We start from the raw sequence: 10,679 nt of genomic DNA on the forward strand, positions 1-10,679 counted from the left end.
CTTTACCAGCAATTTCATTGGCTGAATTATTATTATTATTAAGATTTAGTGTGTAGTTTCTTTGCCTCTTATGTTATATCTTTTGAGATTGTGCTAGCGAAGTTGTTCTTGAACCTATTATACATTATAGTAGAAGCAGCATATTATTATGAGATTTTTCTCGTTATTTTCTATAACTTGTTTAGGAATATTCCAAGCAATATATATATATATACTACTTGTTTGTTTGAGGTGGCCCGCTATGGTTTTCTTACAATTTCACTATCAACTACTATAAACAAGCTAAGTCAACTTAATTAACGACAACTCATCTTTGTTTTTTTGCTAAAATAAAGTGCAATGATAATGAATTTTGCTTGGTCGAAAAATGAGAGTGTACAAAGTAGTAATTTCATTTTTAGAGGCAACTTATGCTGCTTCTTCATTCTTTTCCCATTAGCTAATGAGGCGCACTTAGTCTTAGAAATTGGAATATGCATCCATCAAAGGCACATTCATAGAATCATATAAAAAAAAAATTGTGTTCCATACTTCCATCTTTCTCATGAAACTTGAGCATTTTTTTTTTTTTGCTTCCTCTGTGTGCCAGTTTCGATCCAAGGACCTTATGGTTAAGAGCAATGCTAATAACCCTCAAGTTACTTGGAAAACCGGCTCATGAAACTTGAGCATGAAACAAGGGTTAATTAAGGCCCAAAGGAAAGTATGAAATGGATAGAGGCCCAACAAAGCAACAAAACTGTAGTACTTATTAAAAATTCCTTATGTCCTAAAATGATATTGCCTCAGTCACGAGCCCCCTGGCCGCCGTTGCTGTGAATGAGACTGAGGGATGTATACGATCCGGTCCGGTCCAAATATTTGGTTTGGGCTCGAAATGCTTTTGCAGATCTTGAACTGGTTCAGAAGTGGCCTGAGACTGATCCCGAAAAAATGTCAATTGAGAGAATAATTCAACCGGATCTGTGCCAGAGTTCGAATCACTCGACCTGGCCCAGTAAGAGTTCGAATCACCCACCGGCCACCGTCACTGGCCTCACTGTGTTTTTCCTCGGAACAGGCGCTGCTCTGCTTCTGCTGGACTGCTTCTCGGAACCAGCTGTTCTGCTTCCGCGCTGCACGGCTTCTCTGCGCCGCACTGCTCGCCGGAGAACCTTAGTCACGACGCCACCAACAGCGGCCGCGAAGTGTGAAGGTCACTGCTCTGCTCCTGCTCCTCTTCTCCTCGGCGCTTCTCCTCCTCTTCTTCCCCTGTTCCTTTCTTTTCGGCGCTGCTCATCTTCTTCTCCTCGGCGCCGGTGCTCTTTTGGTGAGGAAGGTCACAAGCCCCTGCTCAGCCGCTCTTCTTTGTTCTCTTTGTTTGGTTCTGATCTGTTTTGATTTTAATTACATATAATGGTGATTTGTTCTCCATGTTTGGGTCTGATTTGTTCTGAATTTATTAAAATATGTTCTGATTATTGTTGCTTTTTTTTTTGGTGACTGATTATTGTTGCTTTGTTATCCTTATTTGGTTCTGATTTGTTTTGATCCTAATTAAAACATGTTTTGATTATTGTTGATTTGTTCTGATTTTAATTAAAATATGTCAATGCTTAATTATTGGTGATTTGTTGCTGAATACCATCTTAGATTTTCTTTTTTACCAGCACTGTGTTCTTCTAATGTTTGTGCATTGCTATTGATGAATTCAAGGGCAGCATGGGAGAATGAAGTTAGAGACAGAAAGTCTCAAAGATGGTAAATGCAATGATGGAAAAGAAAAAGAGAAGGTTCACTTTCTGTGCTGATAAAGTGATTCTGCTGGTCTTGTAAGTTGACACAGTTACGCAGCTAATTCACAGATACATGTAGACATATATATTATTATAGATTCTTTGTTCCTTCCTGGTTCATCCTCAAGTTTGTTCACATAAAGGTTAGGAAAAGGTTGAGATGAGTGAGAGAAAGAAAGGCCTAGAGAATTCAATAAGTTTTGGGATTGATATGACTAGCATTAGTGTTTACATTTTGTCTCCTAGCATCTGGAATTGTGATTCATGGAGAGATTCAAGTTCAACTTTGGCTAGCAACTTCTTTGTAACAAATTATTAGTAAAAGCACGGTTTTTACCCAGTATAATTGTGGTCCAAAAGTGTTTAGGTTTCATCGGGTTTAAGGCAAGGTTAGGGTCTGTAAAATACGTCCGATACATATTTAGGGCCGGGTTTGGGTTAGGGTAAACTCCATTTCACCCGACCCATGTACACCCCTCACTCCATTCCTGGGAGTCCCCTTTAGACCAAAAGCATCTGGATATCTTCAATTATTGCCCATGCTCTGCAGGGCCAATTAGCCCTGCCAAGGAAATCCATGAACCCAGACCCCGATCCGGTGGTAAGCGACGTTGAGAACCTGAAACTGAAACTGAACCATGCCGAATCCAATCGGTTTGAATTGGTTCGGTTTGTTTTAACTGGTTCAAAACTTGAATCCGATTTGTGGAAAATTGAATCAGCGAGTCCTCCTTTTACACGAATAAATTTACACCCTTTTCTCCTAGGGTTTAGATCGCGCTTAACCTTCATATATCGAGTTTGGAATAGCCGCAGATCACTCTCTTGAAGCAAAGTGCTTAGTCCTTGGAATCCAAATGATCACAGTACAATGCTATTTCATATTCGTTTTTCTTTTTCATTTGTGTTTTCTGCTAAGTTAATCGTGCTGCTAAATGTTGTTCTTGACTCATTTATATCTTCAGTTTTTTTTTTCTTTTATAATTTTATAATTTTTGTTCCTAATTTTCTGCAAGCTGGAAATTTTGGAGTCATCTTTACAGCGAGTTGGTTGTTCATTGATACCTTTCTCGTGTCTGAGGATGACGAAATTGTTTCAGATCCGTTGATGTTATTTTTCATTGGCCAAGGAATGATAATGGAATGTCACATTCCTTGTGCTTTTATTGCCAATGGTACATTTAACAGTTTCACTGTCTTTCCTGTACTTTGTTCAATTCATTGCTTCTTGATACAATCCATTTTTTACCTTGGATGCCGAGTTATGTTATTTGTAAGCACTTTTTGTCTCATACATCAAGCCGATGCACATTTTTCACTATCAGATGAGGTGGGAGATTTATTTGATATTGTTTCTACACCCAATCTAAGTGCAAAAGAATGTGGATATGCTTGATGTGTGTGACATTAAGTGGTGCAAAGCATTTCTATGAAGTTCTTAATCTCCAATGCAGTAGTGATTTGGCTGAGAGAAAAAAGTCAAAGACTCATTCTAAACACATGATATTGCTATTTACATGTGAGCATTAATATACCCTTGTGGTTGTATTCATTGGCCATTGAGGGGTTCTTTATAATAATAATGCTCAAATTGAAGTTCTTTTGGAATTAGTCAGGCTTCTTGTGCTGTTATGAATGTGCTTGGAGTTTGGAATACATTCCCACATCTCATTTGTCAGTCTCTTTTGATGAACAAGTTTTTGTTTTTGTTTTTTTGTTTTTTTTTACCTAGCAAGCCATATATTTCAAGACTTAAGAAACACTGATATGTTAGCTCTCTAGCATAAGTGCACGAGCTAATTTTTGTATGAATTGAATTGGTGTCTTGGAATTTGCTAAAGTGCTTAGGGAGATTGGTTGATTTTTATATGGATGTCAATAAGCTTCAGCATACATGTTTCATGTGAAATTTGGATTTTCCTGTTGTTTTATGATGCTAGATGAAAGATATAATGGCATAATGCTTATTCCACCTATGTTCACCAAAATGAAAATTATATTACACATTTTTGTCAAATATATAACAGTTTTTTGAAAGCTGATTGTTGTTGGATTGTTTGACATTCTGCAACATGGTTATCAAGCTGGAGAGTTAACATATATTTGTTGAGCTACTGCAGACTTGAATTGTGGACTCAGTCCTTATGCCGGATAGAATATACATTGACAAAAGCATTTGTAAATAAACATAATTATAGTACATAAAATTTTCATGATTTAACATTTTAACTTTATAATGAAGAGAACAGAAGACATAACTTACTAGCATCTTAATTGCTGCCTACCAAAATAAAATATCTTATATTTTAAGTGTAAGACCCAAGACTTTTGAAAGTCCTATTTTGAATTAATCTTAAACTATATAATTATTTACAGTTTTAATTTCATAAATTATCTTATTGAAGGTAATTAAAGGTAGTTTTGATTAATTGAATTTGAAATAAATTAAAGTTTTCATTCAAACTCTATAATTATGGATTATTTTTCTATTTACAACTTAAAGTTCTAGAAATCCAAAAATAAGTTCTAGAAATTCAAAAATAATGAGTTTGGGCTATTTAAATTAAGATTTTATCTAATTTTATAATTATTGAATTATTTTATATATGTAAATTTTAAATTTGGTAGTTGTGAAATAATAAGGATTTTTATATGATTTGAACTAAATAATTAATACTTTAAAATATTGACACTATTGTTTTGGGAAAATAAAAGATTTAATTATATCATTTTTAATTATTTGATTTGGACATTTTATTGAAAATAATTTATAAAATTTAGAGGTAATGACCAATTCGGTACCCGAAAGATTCAAACGCTGACATTTTGGTACCTAACTATTCTTATTGACAAAAAGGTACCTGAATGATTAAAAATTTTGCCAAGCGTGTCCATGTGCTTGCCGGAACATAGCTCCGGTGAGTACGATGCCTACGTGGACGCCGATTTTTGCTGACAAGATTAGTTTTATATTAGATGGAATTTGTAATTAAAAGTATGCTTATCCTACCTGAAAATTAAGTTAACCTAATTGAAAATTGGTTTTGCCCTAATTTAATTTTGTCCTAAAACCCAATTAGCAAGTGTTGTTACTAGTTACTGAGTTACTGTGGTTAGTGTGTCACTATTAGCGAAACTCAAAGGTCACGTAGAGAGAGAGAGACGTTGCTCTGGAAGCTTGGCGTGAAGAAGAACGATATAAGGCGAGAGACATTGTCGAATCAAGGGTAACGGTTCTCAAGTGGCATCGTTGGATCACCATTCTTCGCAAGGAGCAACCCTACGAAGAGGTGCGTTCTGCTTCATGTTCTTTGTTTAAGTTCTGGTTTAAGTTCTTTGTTCATTGTATCTTCTCTCTACTATTTCTTAGATGGATCGTGTAGTTACGTTTGTGTATCATCACATGGGTTGCTTGAAAAAGGTTAGAGATGGGAATGTGATATACGAAGGGGGTTTAGTAATTGAGATACACAGGGTGAATGTGGAGACATGTAATTTATTTTTTGTTGAGGGGTTGTTTTTAGACCTGTGTTACCCTGGATATAATGAGGCGTATTGGCTAGAACCTGGTTTCGAATTAGGTCAGGGTCTTAGAGTGCTTAGGACAGATGCTGAAGTGATGAGGATGTGTGAAAGTGCAATTAAAAATGACAACACTGTCTATCTCTATTTTAATCACCCCATTGATGCCAACCCTGAAATCATTGATGACGATGTGGTGTCTGATGATAGCAGTGAGAGTGTGGTTGAGGTCAATCCACCTGGTAATGAGAGGAAAACTGAAGTTGTGAATGAAGAAACTGGCGAGGTTAATCAGTTGAATAAGGCTTTGACAGTTATTGTGAAAGAGACTTTGAATGAAGTTGTGATTGAGAAGGCTGTTGATGTTAACGAGTCGGATAAATGTGAGGGTGGTGTTATGAATGATGATGTGAATCACGGGAATGAGGATAAAGAGACTGAACAACCTGCAGCTCCAGAGGTGGTTGTTAAGAGGGTGAAAAAGAGGCATCCAAGACCACCACCCAGTGGTTTATCACAAGAAAGAAGGTAATATGCACTGTATCTTATCATTGGTTCTCTGATATTCTTACTTGAGTAACTTAAATGTATTAATGTTAACTGCTGAATTTACCTATGAATGCAGGGATTGATACCAGCATTACAGGATGTGATGCCAGGTGTGAAACATAGATTTTGTTGTATGCATATGTGGAGAAACCTGAACAAACGATGGAAGGATAAGGAACTTAAGGGAACATTCTGGCAATGTGCAAAAGCAACTATTGATCAAGAGTTCAAGGATGCAATGGCTAATGTGAAACGGATCAGTAAACAGGTGTGAGAGTATTTGGACAAATTTGAGCAAGAACAGTGGTCGTGAAGCAGGTTTTCTGAATGACCAAAGGTAGATAGTTTGACTAGCAACAACTGTGAATCCTTTAATTCAACCATTGTGGGTCTGCGGGGCAAAAGCATATTGACAATGCTTGAGGAGCTTAGGTTCTATATCATGAGACGATGACAACTCACAAGGACGCACTGATGGCTTACACTGGCCAAATAACCCCTATACAAGTGAGTAGATTAGAGAAGGAGAAAAAACAAGCTAACTACTGGGAGGCACAATGGTGTGGTGATGATGAGCACAACGAATTTAAAGTCAGAAAGTGGCAACATAGAGTGAGGGTGAACACAAGAGAGAGGACATGTTCCTGCAGAAAATGGCAGCTGACTGGACTACCATGTTGTCATGGTATTGCAGCAATACAGAGGAAGAATGAGAAGCCTGAAGACTATGTCCATCACAAGCTCACCATTGAGGCATACAACAGGACTTACCAGTTTCACATTAATAGCATACCAAGTCAAGAGTATTGGGAGCACCATGAAGGGTTGCCTTGTCTGCCTCCTCCATACAAGAGGCCTATTGGCAGACCTTCAAAGAAAAGGAAAAAGAACAGCAGCGAGCAAAATTCTGGGAGCCAATACAATGCCAAGAGAAGATATGGCCAGATAACATGTCAAACCTGCAAGAGAGTAAGTCAAATTAATTTATTCTCTCCTATCTACTTACATAATGTCATTCAATCATACATAAACTTGTTGAATACTTATTTAAGTTATTCATTGCCTGTCTGCAAGGTTGGACATAATAGTAGAACTTGCCCTGATAGATCAACTAGAGCAGCAGCTCAAGAAGAAGGAATTGATGAGGATGAAGCTAGAGAGCAAGAAGCTAACTGGGAGGAGACCATGGAGGCTGCACATGCTACACATATTGCAGATGAGGAAAACCTCACTCAAAACCACCCAGAAAGTCAGCCTGATGAGGTAAACAATTGTATTTTATCAAACCTTATTCTTTCCAAAATGTTGCACCTGGAATTGAGAAAGCCCTTTTTTTTTTTAAACTAATCACCCTACTGATACAGAACACTGACCCTGATGTCTACTCCAACAACTGCTGCACCCCCTAATGCAGCCACTACACCAGCAACCAGCTCAGAACCAGCACCTCCAGTGACAAGAAGGCCAATAGCACCAACACCACCAATACCACCAACAAGAGGCAGGGGCAGGACCACTCGAAGAGGAACAACACCAAACTCAACAACACTTTTCACTCTCACACAAAATGTTGCAGCTACACCACCACACCCTGCTCAACCTAGGGTTGTTAGGCATGCTGCTGGGTCTAAATCTCAGATCCCAGCCACACCAACCAATACTGCAGGACCAAGTAGTGGGCCTGGGTCAATGCCACAAGGTCCTTTGGTTAGGCCCACTCTTCAAGCCCAACATTCAGCCACATCTAGGCCACCAAGTGTGACTAGAAAAATCATGGCAGCAGCGAGCCCAGCCACACAGAGCAGGTTCACAGGCTTCATGCCCACCCCATCCTTGAAGAAGAAAAAGCAATCTGGACCAAAAGCATCAAAGCCTTCAGCAAGCAACAAGAAGTGACCTTACTTTCTTGGGTTTTCATTTTGTTATTAGTTCCATGTTGGACCTGATGTAGATACTATGCACCTAAATGCCATTATGGCATGTTGAGTTTTTAGTTCAATGTTAGACCTGATTTAGTAGTACTTGTTATGAACATAAGTGTCATTATGTCATGTTAGGTTTTTTTGGGGCTGTCTTGTGTTATTTTGGGTCTGAGGTATGTTACTCTTGATACTTATGGATTATGATTTTATGCTATGAAAAAGGTGTTTTATACAGCTTCTGTTTATGCAATTTTTTCATTAATGGCTTACCTATCTTATATATAGCTTACTCACAATTCAGCAACAATAACTCAGTCACAGAATACTAATAACAAGGCATCCATTAATTCATCTCAATTACAATTAGGAGAACATTACAAAGAAACAAAATTTTCTTATTAAATTCTTAAATTTAACCATTGTCTTCCTACTTAGCCAAACAAAGCAGACTCAAAACCAGATTTAACCCAAACAATATACAGATAACAATCAACAACAACTCAACCCTCTTCAGCTACTCCTTCATGTCATTCACCACAGAAAGTACCATCATCATCCTATCCCTTTTCCGGCCATCACTACCCTCCTGGTTGATTCTGCTTTTCTTCTTTGGGTCTGCTATGCCCATCATGTTGCTATTCTCCGAAGAAACTTCTCCTTCCACACATTGCTCTTCTATTTCATCCAACAATTGAAAATACCCACAACGTCTTTGTGTGTTCTAACATGGCACAAAAATTTCATGAATCAGAGTTCGATCGAAAACTAAATCTGAAAAAGTGGAGAAAACAAACCCAAGAAGATTGCATCATTTCGTCAAACTATACATCAACATTTTAAGCTTACCTTCCACATAGGGCAACGTAGAAACCATCTATCAGGGTTGCTACTTGTCTTCGACTTCAACGGAACCACCGGGAGGGGACAAAAGCAACACCCATCGTAGATTTTACTACCAACACCTGAACCACCATCAACGTCGATGGCTTGAATGGATGAGTGCTTTCTCACGGTTCCACCTTTTCCACGAGCCCTAGCTGCTTGCATCTTCCAGATTGGAATCGTGCTCTACGAGTGAGCGAAGAGAGCAAAATTGGGTTTTAGGGCAAAATTAAATTGGGGCAAAACCAATTTTCAATTAGGTTAACTTAATTTCCAGGTAGGATAAGCATACTTTTAATTACAAATTCCATCTAATATAAAATTAATCTTGTCAGCAAAAACCGGCGTCCACGTAGGCATCGTACTCACCGGAGCTATGTTCTGGCAAGCACGTGGACGCACTTGGCAAAATTTTTAATCATTCAGGTACCTTTTTGTCAATAACAATAGTTAGGTACCAAAATGTCAGTGTTTGAATCTTTCGGGTACCGAATTGGTCATTACCTCTAAAATTTATGAACAAATAGTATCTTCTATATATAATTAGTGTTAGATTTAATTTGGGTTTCAATTACTATACTATCCTTACTTTTATTTGAAATTACAAAATTAACCCTATTACCTTAATTGACATACCCTTCCCCCTCCATTCCTTCTCTTCAATGCTGCGCAGCCCCAACCCCCTTCTTCACTGTTTTGCTGCGCAGCCATCACACCCATACGGTTTCCTTTCCTTTCATGAACGAAGAAGCAGAAGCAAAAGGGAAAGGGAGACTAAGCCGTAGAATAAGGGAGGAGGAGCGGAAGGCTCGCGCCGACGTACTGGGCGACATCATCATGCCGCCGTCTAACCGAAGAGGGAGAAGAACGCCGCGCTTGCCTCGCCGTCGCCGTGGAGGCCATTGCTGTCGAGCTGAGTCCAGAGGAAGGCTCGAGGGAGCAGCTGCCGCACGCGAGCTAAGGGAGGAATAAAATAATTTTTTTAATTTTTAAATTATTATTGATTACATAAAATATTTTATTTAAATTTAATTTTTTAATTGTTTCGCATGAAATAAAATAATTGTTTTAATTTTTAAATTATTAATGATGTAAAAGAATATTGTATTTGAAATTTGAATAAATACATTTTAGGTAAATACATGATTTATATCGTTTAACTCCTGAATAAATCAAAACAACATGATTTAAAATAAATCGAATCAGTGGGTGTAGATTTACTACACATACGGTTGCATGCATAAATCGAAACGATTCGATTATATTTACTATGTAACATTTCATTTACATATAAATCGAAACAGCCTCATTAGATTTACTAGGAGCACATATAATTGGAACATGGCTGTTTCGATTTATGTACAAACATAAATCTAGCCTATCTGTTTTGATTTATATAGAAATCTGTTCTGGGTGATTCAAGTAACGTTATTCATTTTGGGTGATTTATGTAATATTAGATAGAGTTTGATTTAATAACGTGAATTACCCTATTAATTCTATCATATAATAATATATTTTTCTCCTATGTTAATCAAAGAATTTCAATAGTTATCAACTACATCTAATAGAATGACTGAGATGTGAGAACTACGACAAGTTAAACCCATATTCAAAATACTAAAACGAAGGAAAGAAAACAGTAGTGGATATATGATTAGAGAAAAATATATAATAACGAGAAATATACTAAAACTAGATTTTTCCTCCAACTAATAAAAGTGAGGTGTCAATTTCTCATGAATTCATTTTTCCTCTAAAACGAAATCACTATTTTCTCTTCTAAATTTATTTTAGAAAAATATCTTTAATATAATTATATTACAATTAACATTTAACGAATAATGCATGATTATACTAATTTAGAAAAATATCTTTATTATAATTATATAAAATCAATATTTAATACATTATCAACTAATAAAAGTGAAGTGTCAATTCCTCATAAATTCATTTTCCCTCCAAAATGAAAGCACTATTCTCTCTTCTAAATTTATTTTAGAAAAATATCTTTATTATAATTATATTA

At 36.9% G+C, this 10,679-nt stretch overlaps 3 protein-coding genes across 6 annotated transcripts; 2 read left to right on the forward strand and 1 right to left on the reverse strand.

Moving 5' to 3' along the window:
- LOC110267385 lies at window positions 791-3,490 on the forward strand. Of its 2 annotated transcripts, XM_021112822.1 has the most exons (3): window positions 791-1,369; window positions 1,696-1,781; window positions 1,942-3,490. In XM_021112822.1, exons 1-3 carry the CDS (start codon window positions 820-822, stop codon window positions 2,092-2,094), a joined length of 789 nt encoding a protein of 262 aa, XP_020968481.1. In that variant the 5' UTR covers window positions 791-819; the 3' UTR covers window positions 2,095-3,490. The 2 variants fall into 2 exon arrangements, with proteins under 2 accessions (XP_020968481.1, XP_020968482.1); XM_021112823.1 differs by having other exon boundaries at window positions 794-1,369; window positions 1,701-3,490.
- Window positions 1,701-8,002, forward strand: LOC107622632. 3 transcript variants are annotated; one of them, XM_021112824.1, is made up of 6 exons: window positions 1,701-1,811; window positions 4,893-5,065; window positions 5,146-5,825; window positions 5,923-6,815; window positions 6,921-7,109; window positions 7,211-8,002. In XM_021112824.1, exons 3-4 carry the CDS (start codon window positions 5,146-5,148, stop codon window positions 5,927-5,929), a joined length of 687 nt encoding a protein of 228 aa, XP_020968483.1. In that variant the 5' UTR covers window positions 1,701-1,811; window positions 4,893-5,065; the 3' UTR covers window positions 5,930-6,815; window positions 6,921-7,109; window positions 7,211-8,002. The 3 variants fall into 3 exon arrangements, with proteins under 3 accessions (XP_020968483.1, XP_016180095.1, XP_016180094.1); XM_016324609.2 differs by lacking the exon at window positions 1,701-1,811 and having other exon boundaries at window positions 4,385-5,065; XM_016324608.2 differs by lacking the exons at window positions 1,701-1,811; window positions 4,893-5,065; window positions 5,146-5,825 and having other exon boundaries at window positions 5,925-6,815.
- Window positions 7,490-9,674, reverse strand: LOC110267386. The gene is made up of 2 exons (XM_021112825.1): window positions 8,615-9,674; window positions 7,490-8,489 (listed from the first exon to the last, which is right to left on the reverse strand). Exons 1-2 carry the CDS (start codon window positions 8,813-8,815, stop codon window positions 8,283-8,285), a joined length of 408 nt encoding a protein of 135 aa, XP_020968484.1. The 5' UTR covers window positions 8,816-9,674; the 3' UTR covers window positions 7,490-8,282.

This window comes from Arachis ipaensis, chromosome B10, assembly GCF_000816755.2.
Source record: "Arachis ipaensis cultivar K30076 chromosome B10, Araip1.1, whole genome shotgun sequence".
Taxonomy (NCBI): domain Eukaryota; kingdom Viridiplantae; phylum Streptophyta; class Magnoliopsida; order Fabales; family Fabaceae; genus Arachis; species Arachis ipaensis.